The sequence below is a fragment of the Podarcis tiliguerta genome, assembly GCF_965153285.1.
Source record: "Podarcis tiliguerta genome assembly, chromosome: 12".
NCBI lineage: Eukaryota > Metazoa > Chordata > Lepidosauria > Squamata > Lacertidae > Podarcis > Podarcis tiliguerta.
In genome coordinates, this window is record NC_139545.1 from 5,220,034 (window position 1) to 5,242,224 (window position 22,191).

At 45.6% G+C, this 22,191-nt stretch overlaps 2 protein-coding genes across 7 annotated transcripts in view; both read left to right on the forward strand.

Moving 5' to 3' along the window:
* LOC310661258 (amphiphysin-like) overlaps positions 1–22,191 on the forward strand; it is a 96,830-nt gene that overhangs the window by 64,291 nt on the left and 10,348 nt on the right. For all 6 annotated transcript variants that reach the window (XM_083407056.1, XM_083407059.1, XM_083407058.1 and 3 more), the window contains 7 exons: positions 601–742; positions 6,158–6,286; positions 7,155–7,262; positions 15,377–15,400; positions 17,100–17,123; positions 19,671–19,703; positions 21,868–21,918. In XM_083407056.1, the coding sequence (XP_083263182.1) occupies positions 601–742; positions 6,158–6,286; positions 7,155–7,262; positions 15,377–15,400; positions 17,100–17,123; positions 19,671–19,703; positions 21,868–21,918 (511 nt within the window). The remainder of the gene's footprint in view (positions 1–600; positions 743–6,157; positions 6,287–7,154; positions 7,263–15,376; positions 15,401–17,099; positions 17,124–19,670; positions 19,704–21,867; positions 21,919–22,191) is intronic.
* LOC310661264 (uncharacterized protein) lies at positions 17,130–19,655 on the forward strand. Its single transcript, XM_083407073.1, has one exon. It carries the CDS (start codon positions 17,405–17,407, stop codon positions 19,166–19,168), a length of 1,764 nt encoding a protein of 587 aa, XP_083263199.1. The 5' UTR covers positions 17,130–17,404; the 3' UTR covers positions 19,169–19,655.

The following is a 22,191-nucleotide window of genomic DNA, read 5'->3' on the forward strand; positions in this document are numbered from 1 at the left end:
GAAGAAACACCTGTGTGTTTCCTGTTTCTGTTGTCAGTGCTTCCTGCAAAGGAAACAAGGCAGCCACCTCTACATCCAGTCCTCTCAGGGAAAGATGTGAGGATTTTTTGCCTCTCACTTGTGAAAGGAAAGAAGACCAATTTCTCCCTCTGTCTCCTCTCTTACTTAGCACCCCTCTGTGCAAGGCTCTCAGGCCACACCCTTCCATCCCCAAGCCCTTCGCTTGCTAGATGAGTGTGGATGGAATTAGTAGTGAGCTTGGTGATAGTTGAAGACGTTCGGAAATAACTTTAGTTCTCATTTTCAGATACAGTGTTGGGTCCTAAAGAGATAACAAATGAGCTGGGAGAACACACACAAAATTCTAACAAATGAAAATTTTCAGAATTCTGGAAAACAGAGATCTTATACAATTCTAGACATAGGATTGGTATCCCAGGATTTAATCCATCGTACTATCACATAAGGAACCAAATGTACACATTGTAGATGGAGCCATGCAGACTTCATGGGTGTGTCTTGTGGGAGCCAAAAAGCAGTTCAATATGTTGAAACGACGGTATTGTATGTTTTATAAAATATTGCTTTGCATTCTATTAGCGATTCAGGTCCTCTCCGCATTGCAAAAACTCCATCACCGCCTGAAGAGGAGTCCCCTCTGCATAGCCCTGAAGCAAGTCCCAATCATACATTGGCTGCTCCTTCTTCTCCAGCACCAGCACGGCCTAAATCTCCCTCACAGGTAGTAGGAACAGAGTTAAGATGAAAATACCAAAAGGGGGCGGGGGATAACCCAGTCAAAAGCAATGAAATTAGCCAGTTCTTCTAAAAGCTTGGCGTTAGCAACCAGCTAATTTCCATCAGAGTGGGACGCGGGTGGCGCTGTGGGTAAAAGCCTCAGCGCCTAGGACTTGCCGATCGAAAGGTCGGCGGTTCGAATCCCCGCGGCGGGGTGCGCTCCCGTTGCTCGGTCCCAGCGCCTGCCAACCCAGCAGTTCGAAAGCACTCCCGGGTGCAAGTAGATAAATAGGGACCGCTTACTAGCGGGAAGGTAAATGGTGTTTCCGTGTGCTGCGCTGGCTCGCCAGATGCAGCTTTGTCATGCTGGCCACGTGACCTGGAAATGTCTCCAGACAGCGCTAGCCCTTGGCCTCTTGAGTGAGATGGGCACACAACCCTAGAGTCTGTCAAGACTGGCCCGCACAGGCAGGGGTACCGTAACCTTTAATTTCCATCAGAATTACTAGAACCTAAGTATTGGTGTGGAGAGGAGGGTCCAGAGGGAGCCCTTGTCTTATCACTGTTGGTTAAAGCAGAGTTCCGTGCCCAGCGGAAGGATGAGGAGTACGTGCTGCATACTCTTGGTTGCTTTATTTACAGTTCAAAGCAGTTATATTACAGAAAGACATCTTGCCTCTGCCGGAGCAGAAAAGCATCCTCTCTCATCGACAGCTTGGAGAGAAAACAACACAGTGAAAAACAGGAAACCAGTGTACGTCACATCCAGTCTCCCTTTCCCGTGAGAAACTCCAACAGTACAGTACAGACTGTGGAATGTAAACACCTGTCTCGTGACAAGCCCTTTCGCTGCACAGTGAAGGAGAACAGAAACCAACATCCTCCCCCTTTCTGTGAACATCACTGGGCAGCGTGTTCGTACAATATCAGTACAAACCCAACTTCTGCACATAGGTACAGTGTTGATCCCTTGATACAATCTTGGATAATACATCAGCAGGAATTTTATTACCTGGCATATAGGACACCGTTACGAGTCCCTTCTGAATACATTCCCTAGCATGCTGCAATTTTAATTGCAAGTGCTTCGTGCTTTGCTTACAACCTTCAGACTTCAGCAAAGCCAAACATGCTTTGTTGTCCTGGTAAACCTGGATTGGACATTTGACAGGAATTTTCATATCTTTGCACAATTGTATCAACCATTCACAATCCTTAAGTGAATAAGACAGTGCATTCAGTTCAGCTTCACAAGTACTTAAGCTAACTGTTGTTTGCTTCTTGCATGACCAATCAAACAGACCCTGATTGTACATGTAGCAAACTCCAGACGTACTTTTCCTGTCTTCAGTGTCACTTCCAAAACTTGCATCTGCAAATATCTCAAGACCACCAGACTTCTGATTGTTAAATCTCAGTCTGTAATGCATAGTGCCTTTCAAATACCGCGCTATGCGTTTCAGAGCTTTCCAATCCTTGACACTAGGATTGTTGACTTGTCTGCTTAGCAAATTACAGCTAACAGCAATGTCTGGTCTTGAACATCTGGCAATGAAGTTTAGCTTGCCTAGCACACTTCTGTACAGTGTAGAGTCAGAAAATGCTTCTCCAGTGTCATCTACCTGATAACCTGTTGTCATCGGTGTGTCTACAGGGTTAGCATCCATCAGGTTTAGTTTGCTTAACACATCAGCAATTTTCCGTGACTGGTGTACTAGAATGTTACCATCTTGATCTCTTTCTATTTCCAGAGATAGGTAGTTGTTTACCTCACCAAGATCTTTCATGTCAAAGTGCTCTTTCAGTTGAGCTAGGGCGTTATTGTACATTGCGACATCTTTCCAAAAGAATAATAAATCATCAACATAAAACAAACAGTACAGTTTCTTTTGCCCCTCCTCTTTGACAAATACACATGGATCAGCTTTCCCTTGCTGAAAACCTAGAGAAAACAATACTTCAGTGAGTTTTGTGTGCCAACACCGTGCACTTTGTTTGAGACCATAAAGGGATTTCTTCAGAGCACAAACAAATCCCTGTTTTACCTGTACGCCATCAGGTGGAAGCATATAAAGTGATTCATCCAGAGATCCGTACAGAAAAGCTGTATTAATATCATGGTGACTAATGTGTAGATTTTCCTCTGCAGCTCGCTTGAGCATAAGCCTAATGCTTTCATACCTCACTGTGGGTGAGTAGGTCTCGTGATAGTCTTCACCTGGTACTTGTGCAAAACCTCTGGCTACCAATCTGGCTTTGTGTCTGACTATCTTGCCATTTTGATCAGTCTTCGCTTTGAAGACCCATTTGCTTCCAAGCAGTTTCATTCCTGGAACTACTGGAACTAGCTCCCATGTTTTGTTCCTTTCCAAGGAATCAAGCTCAGCCTTCATGGCATTTAACCATGGTTTAGCTTCCTTTGAATCCAAACCCTGGACTTCTTGGAAACTTGAAGGTTCAAATACCTTCTTGGAGCTTTTAACAGCTGTTACTGCTATCGTAGCAAATTCATCAGCAAATCTCTTTGGAGGTTTGCCTTTTGTGGCTCTCTGTGACCTACGAATTAGCCTTAAGTCTTCAACACTCTCCTCTTCCTTCTTAGGAGAAAAGCGACCTATTGTGAACAATGGTTCTTCCAATTCTTGATCAGAGCTTTCAGAGGGTCGCATAGAGGCTTTCGCACTCTTGAAATCCTCTGAATCACCCGATTCAGTTTCAGATTCAGACTCAGAACCTTCATCAGTGGGTGTGGGTTGTTGTGGTTGCTTCTGACTATCCTCAGTCTCATCACTGTCATCAGGATAACATTGGAAAATTCCCACATTCTCCCCCCACTTTGCATTGTATTCAACACTTCTCGTGAGCTTAATTGTCTTAGAGTCAGTCATCATTATTCTGTAAGACCCTTTCTGATAACCTAGAAAGATACCATGCAATCCACGCTTGTCTAACTTTGAATTTTGTGGTGAATGAACCCACATGTCAGAACCAAAAATTTTCATGTGTTTGATGTATGGCTTCTTGCCAAACATCTTTTCATAGGGGGTACAACCAATCGCTGAAGATAACCTGCGATTGTAACTGTAAACAAAACACGAGAGAGATTCGGCCCAATAACTCTCTGGAAGATTGGCATCATGCAGCAAGGTTTTTAACCCTTGAAGCAATGTCTGATTTGCCCGTTCCGCAAGTCCATTCTGCCATGGCGAGCGAGGACTAGACAAATCGTGTTGAATTCCTTTCTCAGTCAGAAAAGCTTCAAACTGCTGAGAAGTGAATTCTCCCCCGCGATCACTGAAAAGTGTCTTTATCTTCTTACCATGCACATTTTCCAACCAAGCACAGAATTCCTTGAACCTAGGAAAAGCCTCTGATTTCTGCTTGAGATTGTACACAAAAATATATCTAGAAAATGCGTCAATGAGAACCATGAAGTACCTATTTCCACCCAAAGAGGGCGCTAGTGGTCCAACCAAATCAGCATGAATAATCTGGTATGGTTCCGTAGCTGAAATGAGAGTTAGAAATCTGACTCCCATCACTTACCCGCCTTTGTTCTCCATTTGCCCCCCATCCTCAGCCCCCAACTGGTGTGATAGCTATGTTTGTTGACCCTTTGCTCTTCCACTTCCTTTGCTAGTCAGGGAAGAACCTTTATGATGGGACCAGAGTTCCTAGAGGACCTGGTCAGGTTTCTCAAGGACAGCGCCATCTTGAGCAAGGTGCTGGTGTTGCTGCTCCAGAGAAGCCTGATGATGACACCGGCACCATTTTGGGAAAAATTGCCCTGCCCAAACAGGAAGAAAAGGAAGTTGGCATAGTTGTGCTGGCAGCAGTGAGGGATGGTCGAAAGGAGAGGAGATAGCGAGATCTGCCCACCTCTTTCTTACCCCTCCATACTGCAATGTGCCAAAGGACATCTGGTTACTTTGGGGCGTATTTATTCATTTTTTAAAATCAAAGGAAATCTAAAACGTTTCAATCGCATTACAAAGGAAAGGACTGTTACCCCATTACAATTACTATGGTGAAACGTCTGAAAGCTGCCAACTGCATCTGGCTTCAATCCAAACAGTGGATTTACTATGGCTATTTTTATCCGCCTGGTATAAAAGGAATATAATTTCCTTTCCTGCAGGGTAAATGTGATTTGATTTCTTTTGTCAGTGGCTCTCCGCTACTTTGGAAGAAATGTGTCAGCACAGCATGCTCATTGCAGCTGGAGAGATTCTGGCTTGAGCACGGACAACCAGCTGGAATTTATAATAATGTTCTGACCTGCACAGATCTAGAGAGTATGCAAAATATGCTAGCATTGTTTTCCTCTCCTCACGTCAAACATTGTCATTGACTTTGACTGGTCATTATTTTACAGTTTAGAGGCTGTCACCCTCAAGCAGTAATATTTTTACAGGATTTTGATGCCTTTAGATATGCTTTAAAGAAGTAAATTGTCACGTCATGTGTTCAGTTACTTGGAGATTAGTGTATTTTTCTACACTGAATGATCATACTGGGTGGCGTGTAGAACAGCGATGAGAATTGGTCCTCTGGATGTTGCTGGACTGCAACTCCCATCATTTCTGACCACTGACCACCTTGGTTAGGGAATTCAACTGCATTTGGAGGGGCCATGGGCAACTCATTCCTGATGTAGAAAATCAGGAAGCGAGATCCAACGGTGGCTTCTTGTCTGTGCAAGGGCCCATTCCATGAATGCAAGGGCCTTCAATTTTGCAGGGCCTTCTGCAAATGGAACGTGGGAGGTGATTTTCATTGATTCTGCCTACGGTTCTACTTCCCAGTGGTGGCTTGGAACTCTCAAGTTTCAGCAGTGCCCTGTGCAATTCAAAAATTTGGTGCCCCCTTGCCTACTTGGTTTTAAGATATTTGGTGGTGTCTTAAAGTCAAAATGGTTGGGACGCGGGTGGCGCTGTGGGTTAAAGCCTCAGTGCCTAGGGCTTGCCGATCGAAAGGTCGGCGGTTCAAATCCCCGTGGTGGGGTGCGCTCCCGCTGTTCAGTCCCAGCGCCTGCCAAACTAGCAGTTCGAAAGCACTCCCGGGTGCAAGTAGATAAATAGGGACCGCTTACTAGCAGGAAGGTAAACGGCGTTTCCGTGTGCGGCTCTGGCTCGCCAGAGCAGCGATGTCACGCTGGCCACGTGACCCGGAAGTGTCTTCGGACAGCGCTGGTCCTTGGCCTCTTTGAGTGAGATGGGCACACAACCCTAGAGTCTGTCAAGACTGGCCCGTACGGGCAGGGGTACCTTTACCTTTACCTAAAGTCAAAATTATGCAGGGCTGATCAGTCCCAGGCTTGATACGTTGACAGATTTGTGTTTATTTTATCCCTGACACAAATTATCTGAATCTTTGCCTTAAAGATTACACTTCCTAACGTGATTGTTTTTTTGTTTAGCTGAGGAAAGGACCTCCAGTTCCACCGCTACCTAAACTCACACCGACAAAAGAACTGCAGCAGGAGAATATCATCAGCTTATTTGATGACAATTTTGTTCCAGAAATAAATGTGACAACTCCTTCACAGGTGAGTCAGGGCCTCAAAAGCTGTTCCTTAACAGCTTCAGGACACCTCTCCCAGTTATAGTCTCTGGGATAGTCCCTGTTTATCCCTACAACAATCCTGAGGCTGTGAGGTAATGAGTTGATCTGTGTATTTCTTGGCTGATGGAGAACCTGTGGCCCTCTAGATGTGATTGGCAGTGGTTGCAGAGTTGATTCCATAGCGGTTGTGTAACAGGAAAGAGAATTATTGCTTAAAAGTCCTCGAGAACCTCTTCAGGTGCTCAGAAAAAGTATTTGGCCTCAGGACTTAGCCACACTTGCTTTTTACTCTGCTCTTTCCAGGCACAAGTCCACGCTTCAAAGCTCTGAGCAGGCTATTTGTTGCTCCAGAGCTTTCCCCACAAAAAATCTGCTCTTCAGTGCTCAACCGGAGCAAACATCAATTCTGTTTTTCCAGAGACTGCTGTTTGCTCCCGTAGAGCACTAAAGAGCAGGTTTTCGCAGAGAAAGCTCTGGGGCGAAAATATGGGCCACTTGGACACAGATCTTTAAAGTGTGAAAAGAGCGGAGGAAAGGCAAGTGTGGATCAGCCCACAGTCTAACGTGCTAAGTTCCTTATACTATCAATTTTGTTTTACATAATCTTCATTATTGTGGATACTTTTCATACAAAAGCAGTTTGTAAATGCAAGCAATAAACTTGCATTTGAGGGAGAGGTGGCAATAAAGCATAGTTTGTAAAGAGGTGGTTGAGGGATTGAGGATTGGGTAATCGTTCTGTGGTATTATGGCAGTGGACAGAGCTGAATTGTAACTTTTGAATAAATGTGTTTAAAATTTAAAAAAATTGTAAAGATGTGGTTGTTCAGTGTTTTCCCCCGCCCTAACAGAATGAAGTTCCTGAAGCTAAAAAAGAAGAGTCTTTGTTAGACCTAGACTTCGATCCATTTAAACCTGATGCAGCAGCTACTGTGGTAACCCATTCACCAATGTCTCAGGTAGGTTTTTCGTATGAAATATTTTTTAAAATATGTACAGTTATGAAGCCATCCACCCCATAATCAGGGTTGTGGATGCACCACAGTTCCATGAAGGCACCAAGAAAATGTGGAATTCGGGAAATATGCGACCACGCAATCTGGCCCAAACTTATTGGCAGAGACCGGGTGTGGCATGGGAGCAACAATGATGAGGGAGCAATTGTGCTCCTCTGGATAGCATATAAACTGCGTCTTAGAATGATCTCTAAAGGAATGTGCAAACCGCATGTTCGCACATCTTGCTGACTATACTTCATGACAATGTCAATTTGCCATAGCTACTTTGCAGATCTCACAATGAAGAATACCGTGTTTTTCGCTCTATAAGACGTGTGATGGGATGAAGAGCTGCTTGTGTGTAAATTGCAATCCCTCAGAGTTTGAACAGCTTCTCAAACCTCTGCCTGTGACGGAGCCCCTCCAGCATGGCTGCGTCAGTCGCTAGCAGAATCCGAAAGTGGCTGCTTTCGGAAACGTTTCCAACATAAAAGCTCCTTAACGGAAACACGTCTTCTGGACTCTCTGCGTGACAGTTTCCGCCGAGGAACGGGTGTTCCTATAGGAGACCTCCCCACTGTTTTCACTGGAAGTATCTCTGAGCCATTCCTCCGACTCTCCTTCCCTTGACGTTCCTGTTCGCCCCCTACTGGTTCCCTCTTCAGGTGTCAAGTCTCTCTCTACCTCAGAGAGCCTTGGCACCTCTTGTCCTGCCGATGGCAGTTCCCTGACATCCACCTCCCCTCCAGGGCCCCCTTCACCCCCTCCCGTCTCCTCCCCTTCGGGTTGGGAGGAGGTAAAACCCCGGAAAGAACCTTCCTCATCGTCTGAAGTTTCGAACACCTTTCTCCACTTGTTGTGGTTCCTAGTCTCTCGGTACTCCTCGTCATCTGAGTCCGTTCCTTCTTCCAACTCCGACTCCGCGAATCCTTCCAGTTCCTCTTCCTCGTCTGTGGTGCCGAAATACTCCCTTCTAAACCTTGCTACCGGCTGTGGTTTCCGCGGGAATCTTTGGTGGAACGTTTCTGTTAAAACCTCGTCATTGACCTCCTCTGCAGTCACCCAGGTGTTTTCTGACTCCGGTTCCCCTTCCCACGCCACTAAATACTCCACCTGATTGCCCTTCCACCTGGAATCGAGGATTTCCGCTACATGGTTACTGCTTTCCCTCTCTTCCAAGACCGGTCCCCTGGTGTGCTCCCCTTCACCTCCCCCCTTGTACGGTGACAGTAATGACCTGTGGAACACTGGATGCAATTTCATGTGGTTGGGTAACCGGAGTTTGAAAGCCACTGGGTTGACCTGCTGAATGACCTCAAAGGGTCCCAATCTCTTGGGTCTTAATTTCTTACAACCCCCTTTGAACGGCAACCCTTGGGTGGACAACCACACCTGATCCCCCACCCTTATGGTTTCACCTTCCCTCCTGTTCTTGTCTGCCTGCTTCTTATATTGAGCCTTGGCCCTTTCTAAGTTGAGCTGAAGCTGACGATGGATCGCTTCCATCTCTTCTACAAAATGTTCGGCCGCTGGGACGCTCCATCTCTCGCCTCCCTCCCCCGGGAATGCCCTGGGGTGACACCCGTAATTGGCCAAAAAGGGGCTCATCCCTGTGGACACATGCTCCGCATTGTTGTAGGCAAATTCTGCCAGCGCCAGCTTTTCGACCCAATCATTCCCTCTGTCATTGACATAACACCTCAGATATTGTTGGAGGATGCCATTTGCTCTTTCCGCCTGCCCGTTGGTTTCAGGATGCCGGGCCGTCGAAAAATTGACCTCCACGTGCAGCAAGCTCATGAGCTTCCTCCAGAACCTGGAAGTAAATTGTTTCCCGCGGTCCGAGACAACCCTCAAGGGGGCGCCATGCAGCCGGAAGATGTGTTCTACAAACAACTTCGCTGTTTCTTCCGCTGTGACTGCATGTGAACATGCTACAAAGTGGCACATCTTAGTTAACAGGTCCACTACTACCATGATGGCCGTCTTCCCTTTGGATTTGGGCAGATCCGTCATAAAATCTATTGATACTGCCTCCCAAGGCCGTTCTGGCGTGGGTAGTGGTTCCAATAACCCTGCCGGCGCCCTTCTTTCCCCCTTGGCCCTCTGGCATTGGTCACACCCTCTTACATACTCCTTTACATCTTCCCTCACCTTGGGCCACCAAAACTCCCTGGTGACCATCCACATGGTCTTGTGTTGTCCAAAATGTCCCGCCGTGGGACTATCATGCAACTGCTTGAGTACCCTCCCTCTCAATTCACCTTCTGGTATATACAGTGCCCCTTTGTAATACAATGCCCCATTTCTTTCTTCAAAACCCTCCGGGCTCTCACCCTCTCCCCTGAGGCCTCTGAGCTTATTTTGGGCATATTCGTCAGTTTCCGTTTCTTCTACCAGCTCTCGTCTCCCCACCAGCGCCGCCCCACACACCCAGCGGTCCTCAGGAATGACATGTCTTTCTTCGCTTGCCCCCTCCCCTTCCAAGTACTCTGGTTTGCGTGAGAGAGCGTCCGCCCTGACGTTCTCTGGGCCTGGTACATAACAAATCTCGAAGTGGAATTTGGAAAATTCCTGTGCCCATCTCACTTGTCGTTGGTTGAGTACTCGAGCTGTTCTCCAATACTCCAAATTCTTGTGGTCGGTGCACACTTGCACCTTGTGTTGTGCCCCAATCAATAAATGTCTCCACCTCCGGAACGCTTCGTGAATGGCAAGTAGTTCCCTGTCATACACCGTGTAGTTCCGCTCGGACTTATTCAGCTTCCTCGAGAAAAAGGCACACGGTCTCCACTCCGACGTATTTCTTCCCGGCTGAAGAAGCACAGCCCCCACCGCTCTGTCTGACGCGTCTGTCTCCACCCTCATGGGCTTCTGTAGGTCCACATGCAGAAGTTGTTCTTCCGAAGCGAAAGCCCTTTTCAGTTCTTCAAAAGCTCTCTCCGCCTCCGCCGTCCAAACAAATTTCTTCTTGCTACTGAGGCAGTCGGTGATGGGCGCCGTCAAGTGTGCAAAATTCTTGATGAACTTCCGATAAAAGTTCCCAAACCCCAGGAATCTTTGCACATCCTTCTTGGTTTTCGGTGTCTTCCATTCCAGCACCGCCTGGACCTTGCCTGGATCCATGGCCAATCCTTGGTCTGACAGGCGGTACCCCAGGAATTCCACCTCCTTGGCATGAAACTGGCACTTCTCCAGTTTCACCCACAGCTGATTGGCTTGCAGCCGGCCCAACACTTCTCTCACGTCCCTCACATGCTGCTCTTCATTTTCCGAATACACCAACACGTCATCCAAAAAGGCCACACAATTCTTGTAGAGCAACGGCCCCAGGACGTGGTTGATAAAACTTTGAAAACATGCGGAGCCGGCTTGGAGACCGAAGGGCATTACGAGGTATTCAAATGCTCCCAAAGGGGTGAACATGGTGGTCTTCCATTCATCCCCCTTCCTTATTCGTATCAGATTATACGCCCCCCGCAGGTCCAGTTTTGTAAAAATCTTCCCCTTCCTCACCCTGGTCAGAATGTCATCAATTCGGGGCATAGGAAAGGCCAGGGGTTCCGACACGGCGTTTAGGGCCCTGAAATCCACTACAAGTCTCGGCTTATCTGTGTTTTTTTTGTCCACAAAAAACACTGGGCTGCCCCCCACCGCTCGGGACTCTCTGATGAAACCCCTCTTCAGGTTTTTGTCAATGAACTCCCTCAGCTCCTGCATCTCCCTGTCTGACATGGCGTACAGCTTGCCCACTGGGAGTTGAGCCCCCGGGAGTAGGTTGATTTGACAGTCAAAGGGTCTATGCGGCGGCAGTTTGTCCGCTTCTCTTTCGCTAAATACGTTGCTCAGATCTGCATATTGGGGAGGCACCTCCCCTTGCTTCATTACCTCCATCCCAGCTAAGGTGAGCTTGGCTCCCCCTGGATCCTTCCCCTGCTTGCAGTGTTCCAGGCAATGCGCCGACCCAAAGGAGACCACCCTCTGGTGCCAGCCCACTAGAGGATCGTGTAGTGCCAGCCAGCTCATCCCCAAAATTATGGGAGCTCCTCCCAATGTGGCCACATTAAACGCTATCCTCTCGGTGTGTCTTGCCACCCTCATTATCATGGGAACTGTCTGTTGGTTCACTTCTCCTCCCAACAGCTCTCTGCCGTCAATCGTGGTTACCTGCAGGGTTTTACTTAAGGGGAGGGTTTGTATCTGGTGCTCAGCTGCGAACTCCTTACTCATGAAATTACAGGAGCTGCCTGAATCCAGCAGGGCCTTGATCTGTAGGGGGTGTCCGTTTGGCAGCTCTAGCAACACCTCTATCACTAGAGCAGGTCTGGGAGGTTCTGGTGCGGGCACTCTCACTGCTTTTGAGCCTGGCTGCTGTGCCCCGACGGCAGCCAGGCGTTGGCTTTTACTTGCTCTGTGCTTTCCTCCTCCTCTCCCCCAACAGCTCCTGCCATGCCTTGCCATTCCTTTCTCCGTGGACAGACTCTGGCAAAGTGTCCTGGCTGTTGGCAGAGATAGCATTTCTTCCCGCCCTTTCCCTCTTTCTTCCGCCCTTCACCGATGTTTGAAACTGTGCGCGCACGCGCTGTTCCCACTTCCATCGGCTCTGCCGGCGGGAAAGGCTGCTCTGGAATGTCTGGAATGCGGAGCTCCCTCCAACGTTCTCCTTTCCCCTCCCGCTTCTCCAAAGCCCTCGCTTCCTGGCGCGCTCCTATGGCTAGCGCGGCTTTAGTCAGCTGGTCCATAGACTCTGCTCTGGGGTTCCGGGAAAGTTCATCTTTCAAGGACGAAGACAGACCTTCTTCGAAAAGCATTTGAATGGGCTCAGAAGACAAGTCCCACCCCAATCGATGAATCAACATAGTGAACTCAGTCCAGTACTCACGGACAGTCCTGTTTCCCTGTTTGCAAGCCATTAACTGCCTTCGCACCCCTCCCTGCTCAATGTCACTGGAAAACATCAGGTCCATGGCACGAAAAAACTTCATCGCGTCCTTTAGGATCTCATTATTTGCTGCCATCAAGGGTCTAACCCAGTCCTTCGCCCCTGATTCGAGATGGCTAATTACAAAAGCCACTCGCGATTCCTCATCAGGGAAGTCATCGAATTGCAGATTGAGAGCATATTGCATCTCTGTCCTAAAGGCATGGTAGTTCCTGGGGTCCCCCCCAAATTTCTGCACCAATCCTGGCATCTTTCTGTTGAGTGGGGTGGCTTTCTCCCTCCCCCTCTCTGCATCCTGAGCCCTCCTTTCTTCCAGCCTCGCCGTCTGCAAGGCAAGCTGGATTTCCAACGTCCTATACCTTTCCTCCAGGCTTGGACCTCCTCCAGCTGCCCCTCCGGTTCCTGCTGGTTCGCTCATGATGCCTCTCCCTGGCACAAGCTAGCTGTCGGTGACTTTCGGATTGCTGTGATGGGATGAAGAGCTGCTTGTGTGTAAATTGCAATCCCTCAGAGTTTGAACAGCTTCTCAAACCTCTGCCTGTGACGGAGCCCCTCCAGCATGGCTGCGTCAGTCGCTAGCAGAATCCGAAAGTGGCTGCTTTCGGAAACGTTTCCAACATAAAAGCTCCTTAACGGAAACACGTCTTCTGGACTCTCTGCGTGACAGTTTCCGCCGAGGAACGGGTGTTCCTATAGGAGGTCCTGAGACCTCCCCACTGTTTTCACTGGAAGTATCTCTGAGCCATTCCTCCGACTCTCCTTCCCTTGACGTTCCTGTTCGCCCCCTACTGGTTCCCTCTTCAGGTGTCAAGTCTCTCTCTACCTCAGAGAGCCTTGGCACCTCTTGTCCTGCCGATGGCAGTTCCCTGACAAGACGCACCAGACCATAAGACGCACCTAGTTTTTGGAGGAGGAAAACAAGAAAAAAAAATTCTGAATCCCAGAAGCCAGAACAGCAAGAGGGATCGCTACACAGTGAAAGCAGCAATCCCTCTTGCTGTCCTGGCTTCTGGGATAGCTGCGCAGCCTGCATTCGCTCCATAAGATGCACACACATTTCCCCTTACTTTTTAGGAGGGAAAAAGTGAGTCTCATAGAGCATAATTGAAATGAGTGTTACTACTGTATTTTTCTCTGTCCATGTGGATGGGTCTATATTATTCCTAGTAAAAATGATCCATCTGATTTTCTACAAAACTCTTCTGTATTTAATACTCTTCTGTATTTAAACAGCTTTACAATACCAGAACTTCATATTCCTGAGACAGAATTCTCTCTCCTTTTTCTCTCTTTATATCCTACTTGCTATTTTGCCCATGCCATCTTCTCCTGACAAAAAAAAATTCTCCTGTTTTCCAGTATATGTCTTTAGTCTTTGACAGAGAGTTTGAAGTAAACTCCAGTGCTGATATTCCAGTTCCCCTAGTAATTTTGTCTGTTATTAGAGCATTAGAACTCCTCCTCAAGCAGTTAGACATTCACAGGAGTTGACAGACAGATATTGATTAAAATGCATTTGACAGCTGAGAGTCTCATATTTTTCAAACACATTTTCACCCTTACGAAGTGCAGAGGATGGACATGATGGATGATATTTTAATATTTAAAACTCTGCACATGGAGATGGCTTTGGAAAACAGTTATCGAAATTCCTGAAGAACAAATCTGTTATCTGTGGTAAAGACAAAGTCACAAAGAAGGCCCCCCCTCTCCTACATGACAATCCCCGGCTCCTCCACTTCCATTGAGAAGAACCTGCCCTGAAGATCTTAAGGAGCAGACAGGCTGAGACAGGAGAAGACTGTCCTTAAGAGATCCTGGGCTCAGGCCATATAGAGGAGCTATTTACATAAGATGCATGAGCAGAGAAGAAATCGAAGGCCTTGAACTTGAGAAGCCTGAACAAGTCAAAATTTATTGCACTGTGTTGCCCTTTTTTGCACATCAGAAAATTGTTTGACGTGATCCAAGTTGCTGTTTTGCTTGTGAGTCAGTGAAGGACTATTTTAAGAAACTGAAAATCAACTCAGGATGCTTTGCAACAAACTGCAAAGAGAAGCTTCTGTCTGATAGAACAGTTGTGTAGGCAGGCAGGTTTTTAGTACATAAAGAAAATGGAATAGACTATGTCACAATTTATTTGTTTATTTCATAAGGTTTTATACACCTCTTGATTGTAAAAAAAAAAAGCCCCTCAAAGCAGTTTACAAAGATAAAAACAGTAAAATTGGGGGGGGGGATTGATAACCCTACTTTAAGAATACAAAAGTTGAAATACTACTAAAAACAGATTAAAATTGCCCCAAATTTTGAAGCAGGCTTGTCTAAACAGGAATGTTTTTAGCAGGCACCAAAAAGAATATAGTGGTGGTACCTGCTTGATCTCAGTAGGCAAAGTGTAGGAGCCCTGCAAATTTGGAAATAGACAATCAATCAGGCCTAAATAATTTGCCGTGGCAATATATTGTTGCCTGTTGAAATCCTGTTTTTGATCTTTGGGAAGCCCCGTATACTAAGGATTGAGGATCATTTCACACCTTGCACAGATAATAATAATAATAATAATAATAATAATAATAATAATAATAATAAATTATTTATACCCGTCCATCTGGCTGGGTTTCCCCAGCCACTCTGGGCTGCTCCCAACTGAATATTAAAAACACAATGCAGCATTATTGTACAGCTGCCTTGCTGCTGATCATAGCTCCTGGGGTGTGTCTGTGTGATCCAGCACGTGGTAATGGGTGCTAATTGTATTACATTTTTGATCAAAGCTTGAAACATCTTGGCGTATACCTTAAAATGTAATGAACTGGCACTAAGTTCTGCTGTTGCCCTCTTGAGCCGTGACTATTCCCGTCGGGCTTGAGCAGGTTCACTTCCCGCAGAATTATGCCTTAAAAAAGCAGAGTCTGAATCTCTTTTTCCTGGTGCTGTGAACTCAGTGAACCAAACAAACAGAATTTTGTGAAATGCCTTATAAACACACTGCCCCCTACCAGAAGAGAATGCTATGCTGAACTCTATGGAGCACATGAATAACCATGCTACTGTCTAATTATGCTTTGCAGCACATAACAGGGTGTACAAATGAGGTTTTCAACACTGTCCTTCTTTCCCCTGTTCTCAGACGCTTCCCTGGGATTTATGGACGGTAAGTTGGTTTCTTTATCTTTGCACGTTGTGTTTTTATTGTTGTTCATTTCCATGGCGCCATTAGTATGCAAGGCGCTTTATGTATCGGCACGAGAAGAAAGGATGGGTTTCAGCGCTGAGGAGTTTGCAGTCTAAATTTTGACAGCAGAGGGAGACAGAGGAGGGGAAATAAACGAGTAACAGGATGACTGGGCGAAAATGCAGTTATGTAAAATAAGAATGTTGCTAGATTTGAAGGTGGAAAGACCAAGGGTGACATCCTGTTCTGGTGTCCTGCTTGAACAATGGACTTTTGCTTGCACAAATAGGACTTACCTTTCCCCCTCCCTCCTGCCGCCTCCTCCATCCCCTTGTTTGTACACCCCAAATCTGCTCCAGAGGACTTGGGGGGGGGGCCTTTGGAGGAGACTGAAGGGCAGGAGGAGGGGAGGAAGGAAGGAAGGGTTCTAATAGACCTGCGGATGTGATGTTGGATCTTTCTGAGAGGTTTTCTGTGCCTGCATTTCTATATACCCAGAAGCTTTGAAATTGTCTTCACATAGTGGGATGAGATATCTGTGATTGGCCTATGGTAGCAAACGTGTAGTATTATTTACTAGGGAAAGGAAAGCATCCCTGCTTAAAAAAAGAAACAATTTCTCCAGAATTGGTTTGGAAAGGTTAATAACTTCCACCTGCACATTAATGATCTTTCCAGAGATGTGAAGGCCCGGGGGGGGGGGGACCAAGAGAAAATCCCCCCCTTTTTTCTCATCCCCCCCCCTCCCATTTCCCCCTCTCCCCAATTTTTCAGAAACAAATAGGGGGGAAACCCAAAAAAACTGAGTGGTGGGTGGGAACTGAGGCTCCCCACCATTTTGTGTGTCTTCTCCCCCCCCCCAGACTTTCTCTTCAGTTGCAGTAAATGCAGCACTTACTTCAGCCATATTAGTGCTGTAGAATCTGAAACTCAGTCTGATTATGTTCTTGGACTTATTAAGTCTTGGCTTTGAACAATTCTGACTGAACCTTCTTTACCAAGAACCCAAGGGAAATTTGTCTTAGTTTGTCTAGTGTTACAAATCACAACCATGTGGACCCATTCAGATTTAGTTGTAGTGCATGGATTTGGCTGTATAAAACTTGTCTCTTGTATATGGTTAGGATGGTAATTACTGGCATGGAATGTGGCATGAAATGTGGTGTAGATTGTGGGAAGTGAAATTTCTCTCTTGAAGCTTCTCGTGAGAAAATCCTTAGAACGATTTCATTTTATCCTCAAAAAAAGTCCTGGGAGGCTGAGAGATAAAGATTGGTTTGGGTTACCCAGTGAGATTTGAGATGGAATGGGGCTTGACTCAAACCAGGTGTGCTATGCTATATTAGGGTTGCCATATTTCAAAAAGTAAAAAACTAGGACACCCCAAAAGGGAACCCCCAAGATTGTTGAGGACCCTGATCACCTACAAATAGGAGCACTGGGTGCGTGGCGGCAGTTCCTATCATTGCTATACCATATGGCAGGGGCTGGCAACCTTTTTGGATTAGTGGGCACGTTTTGAGTTTTGAGAGAGTGCTGGGGGTGCCACTCTTAAAATGGCTACCATGCAGTGGGCATGGCATAACACAAAATGGCTGCCATGGGGAGTGCGGCATAACACAGAATCAGAAAGACAGCCACTCAATCCTATTTATTGATTTGGTTTTCTTCTGTACAGACAAGCAATGAACTGGTGCAGCCGGTAAGCAAAACTTCTCCCTTTCACCTGCCAAAGCTTCTCTTTAGATAGATAGCTACTGTCTCCAAATATATGTTTCTCCCACAAACATTGCAAGCTGTGCTTAAATTCCTTAATTTAGCAGTCGCATTTCATTTCTAAGCTAAAGTTGCCGTAGTAAAATACTGAATTTTGTGTTTTCTCATCAAGACCACCTTTATCTTTTTCATCTTGTTTTTTTTCTTTGCTTTTCTGTCTGCCTAAAGCCTGATTCTTCAAAAAGTCTTTCCTTGTGTAACCTGGTCATGGAGGAAAACCCAAACAATGGGTCAACAGAAGATGTTAACAAACCCCAAACTGATCTAGGCTCGCTCAACTTGGGCCTAGATGGTAGTACAGCCAGTGAGAGCCAGGAAAGAGCTGCAGGTCTTCCTTTGCCTTTCCCTGAGGCAGAGCAAACCTCAACAGCATCATCTGTTGCACTGGCTACTACTACTCGGCCTGCTGTAGGCGAGCAAGAGGATGGTGCATCTTGGACAGCTTCTGTAGATGAAAACCAAATCACTTTCCCGGAACCGTACTTGGACACTAGTCACGTTGCAGACAGTGGCACAGATTTGGTGGAGACTAACAAGCCTTTAGTGAGCGAAACTTTGGCTGAGAGGCCTACAGTGGGAACTGATAGCTTTTTGGATGGAGACCCGTTTAATGTGGCAAAGTCAGAAGAAGAGAAGCAGGAAACAGAAGAGTCTTTGTGGGCAAATGTGGAGCCATGTGAAAAGGTAGAAACCGGAGATGTTAGCCTCAAGAAACTAGACTACACAGAGGAGTTTGAAGAGAGAGATAAAGTCTACACTGAAATAGGACATCTTGAGGCCTTAGGAGACCATGAAACCCTAAAAAGCACTGAGATAGAGTCTATCGGGGATTCAGAACATAATAATGGGCAAGGAGAGACAACTGCTGGCAGTTACCTTCAGGAATTTGGCCTAGAATTTAATGGGGATGCTCTGCTTTCAGGGACAAGAGAAAGGGATGCTGAGGATGTAGTGAACTTAGGGTTGGGGTGTGAGGTGAGTGACGGTAAATCTGTAGAATATAGTGGGTCTGAACCTGAAAATGGTTTCGGTCCCTGGAATCGGGATCAAGGAAGAGTGTGTGTGGGTGGCCTACCAATTTCTGGGAATACAGCCACCAAATGCACACAGGAAAGAGAAATGGCAGGTATTACGGGATTGGCTGACCTAGATGTCAGAGACAAATCTACCGCAGAGGTTGAAAATCCTGTGTGTGGTGATGAGTTATGTGGTGCAGAAGAGCCCATTAAAGAGATTGAAGACCATAGCAGCAGCAGCAGCCCTCAAAAGAGTAATATGACTGGTGAATGTCAAGCTACCTTGATGCCCTTTGAGAAGGAGATGGTTCTGCAGCCTGGTTCTGCTGACGCAGCTGGTGCAAACCTTGATAATTCTTGGCTAGGTGATGTGGAAGATAAATTTGTAGACAGGGAAGCATTTTGTGTGGCCGAAGAATTTAATAGTAATGTTAGTTGCCCTGAAGCATTGGAAACAGATCCCTGGCAAGCCAATTGGGATCCAACAGTTAATACTGATTCCTGGGGGTTTTCTAGCGAGACAAATGGGTTTGATGACTGGCCCTTTCCTCCCAAACAAGACACCGTGGATGGAAACGTGGAGATTTCCTGGCCAAGTTTTAATGATAAGTGGTCTACGCAAGATTTGGGCGGTATAGATAACTCCTGGGGAGCTGTGGGTGTAACACCAAGTCATCAGAATCAGGAGGCACCTTTAAAGCAAGGAACATCTGGGGAACAGGCAAATTTTAGCAGCTGTGGAACAAGCAAGGAGATAGGTAGGCCTATGTTCCTGTTCCAAATGGGAAATTCCAGAAATGCTAGCACCGAGAGCTCAACTAGTCCCAAAGACAATGAGACCAACAGCTCAGATTTATCTGAAGATGAAATTGCTAACCGGAGATATGGATTGTTGTACCAGGAAATAGAGGCTGATAAAGAAGAGGTACCTACCCCAGTGTGTAGCATAGTCTAGAAATGAGAGTTCCTTAGGTCATATATACATATATATAACCTTGTGTTTTATGGACAGTCCTTCTTTTATGTTCTCCCCCCTTGCCCTCTTTTGCTAACTTAATGGTCATACGAACATGCCAAATTTGGCAGAGTTCAACCACATAGTTCTACTGGCTGACCAGAAAGAGGTTGGCTGTTGAACACACCATCTGATTTTACCATGTCTCGTTATTTTTGAATTTTGTGTTTTCTAATATGATACATGAACCTCCAGTCTTTTCAAACTCTTTAATGTGAATCACTATTCTTTTCTTTTTCTTATTTTTTTTAGCCATTTAACATAGCTTCATACTGCTTGTCAGAAGTGTCACTCTTTCCCTTCACTTTTTATATTTTTGATTTTTTTTTAATTGTGCTTTTTGTAATGTGCAAGCAAGAGTTTGTAAAAACATTATTTACTCCTTTTTTTATCTGAATGCAAGACTAACAACCATTTTGTTCTGATTTCCAATTCTGCTCAGGCATCCAGCAGCGCCTTTAATGGATTCACACAGGTAAGACGTCACATTGTTTAAAAGAGAGCATGTCCTCTTGAGACCAGAAAGAGGACTGGAATTTGGGAGCAATGGGATGAAAGATGTATAATGCACTATTTCAGGTTAGCAATATCATGCTCAATGGCATAAAGCTAATGCAAATGTAGATTGTAAATAGGTTGGTCATGGACTGGCTGAATGCTAAGGGGTGGTGGGAGCCCCCGAGGGAAGAAGGCTCAGAGCCAGGGATTGGTGGTGGGACGACGAGGAGGAGTCAGAGGGAGAAGAGAGAGCAGACTGGGAGGAGGAGGTGTCAGAAGCTGAAGAGGCAACAGGGTTGAGTGAGCAGGAAGAGGCTGTGGCAGAGAGCAGTGCAGAAGCAGAGACTGGAGAGGAGGGGCGGCAAGAGGCAGAGTTGAGACAGGCTGCTGAAGAAGCCAGGGAGTCTCCCCCTCCTGCTGTGACCAGCTCCCTTTCCCATTGGTCTTCCAGGGCCAGGAGAAATAGGAAGAGGGTGGAGCAGAGACAGACAAGGTGATGATGTCTCAGATTGCTTGGGAAAGACCTGATAGAGGAGGAGACATGGGGAAATGTGGGAAGACCTTTGGTCCCCACAACTGCCTCATTAGGGAATATCTACCAGGAAGAGCTGCTGTGCTCACTAGGCCTGGCCTCCTGAGCTATTTTCATTCCTGAATAAAGAGTTAACTTCACTGATACCTTCTGAGTTATTATTGACCTGCTGTCTGGCAGTTGGCTTGGGTATTTGTTTGAAAATGTGTTTGGCTAGGAGCTTCCTTTCCAACTTGCTTCCGCCTGGCATGTGGCCTGTTTTATAGCTTCAGAGCTTTGTTGGTTCTGTGCTCTTTGTATGGAGCTTGTTGTTTTACTGTACTGCATTCAGCATGAATAACTTTTATTTAAGCTTCTAATACAATGGCCTGGAATCCATTTTTCTGAACAGCAATCTAGAAATCTAGTAATTACTTGATTAAATCACATCCAAAAGGCAGGTATTTAACATTTTCATCAGTTTTCCCACACCTTCTTTGCTGTATGAATGTTAATTAGCATGGCTGTGGTCATAAAACTGCTCGCAAAAGAAAAGCGGTTTGAAGTTTGCCATCTCGCATCAAATCCACTAAACTACCGAGTCTCATTTTTTACCAGCTAGTAAAGTTTTATAGCCTACCTTTCAATCACACCATCTTCAAAGAGGCAACAGATGAAACATGAGGCCAGCCTAGCTTTCTTCTTGCTATGATGTCATGTGTTTTCATATCAGAACTTGTCTGTGAATGAAGCTATTGGTGACTGAACTTACAGATATGCATCAAAGATGAGTGCAATAACGGAAGTGAAATATACTCCTTGCATTCATATAAGGAAGTAGCTATTGAAGAAAACCCTGATACCCAGAAGTAATATAAAATCTTCAGCAGCATTTAGTATTGTCTCAGTATTAATTGAAGTTGATAACAAACAAAACTTGAATAAATCCAGCCAAGGATAATACATGGCTCTATTGAAATCAATAGCAAATGTCACGTGGGATCCTATAATGGTGGGTTTTGACAGGGAAATAGTTTCACAAACACCCTGCAAAATGAAAAAGCAACTTGCAAATGAATAAAGTGCTCAAGGGTTGCTATGCTAATAAACAAAATATAATTTATTTTATATGGCATCCATAAAATGAAACCCATCAGGTTAATAATATAAATGTTCTAGATAGAAACAATTTTTAATGGAGTCTAATAATTTGCAAGTCCTAGAATGATACATTTGATCGTAAAAACCCACTTGATTTTATATAGACTGATGAAGCAAAGGTTTTGCAGATTACAGTCCCAATTCAATCTTAGAAAGGCCAAAGCTGTTTTGACTGCCATCTTTAAACAATGGCCATCTTAAACATGCAACATGGGGGGGGGGGGGGGGGAATCAAGTGGACTTCTAAAATTCAGTCTGAGGACTGTGGAGTGGAAAAAATTAAATAAAACAAATAGGCAAAACAAAACTGTATGCTGCTTTGGGGACCTTTGGATAGAAGAGTGGGATATTAAGCAGGTATAAACCAACAAATTAATGATCATTATGTCATACATAATTGGATTCTGGGACAATTTACAAGCTTATCCTTAATTTTCTGTGTACCCTTTTCCTAACCCTATATCCTTAGGATACTTCCCTATTCTCAATGCAAGCAAGCCAGAATGTGATGGACAACTTGGTAAGTTGCTGTTTTTGTGCCGTTTGTTAAAATGGGCGTTTCAGTCCTTTCTGTTCTCCTCTGTTATTTGTGAGGCCTTCTGCTCCATTGACTTGCATTCTCTGGTTGTATGGAGTATGGAACATGAAGAACATGGGCTAACCAAGCAGACTTGGTTGCACGACTTGTGGAAAGAGTCTTGGCAGGTCCTGCTTTCGGAAGAAGCACATGGTGTGCTGGGCTCTATGTGCCCAAACCAATATACTTAAAATGTGCAACAACAAATTATGAGCC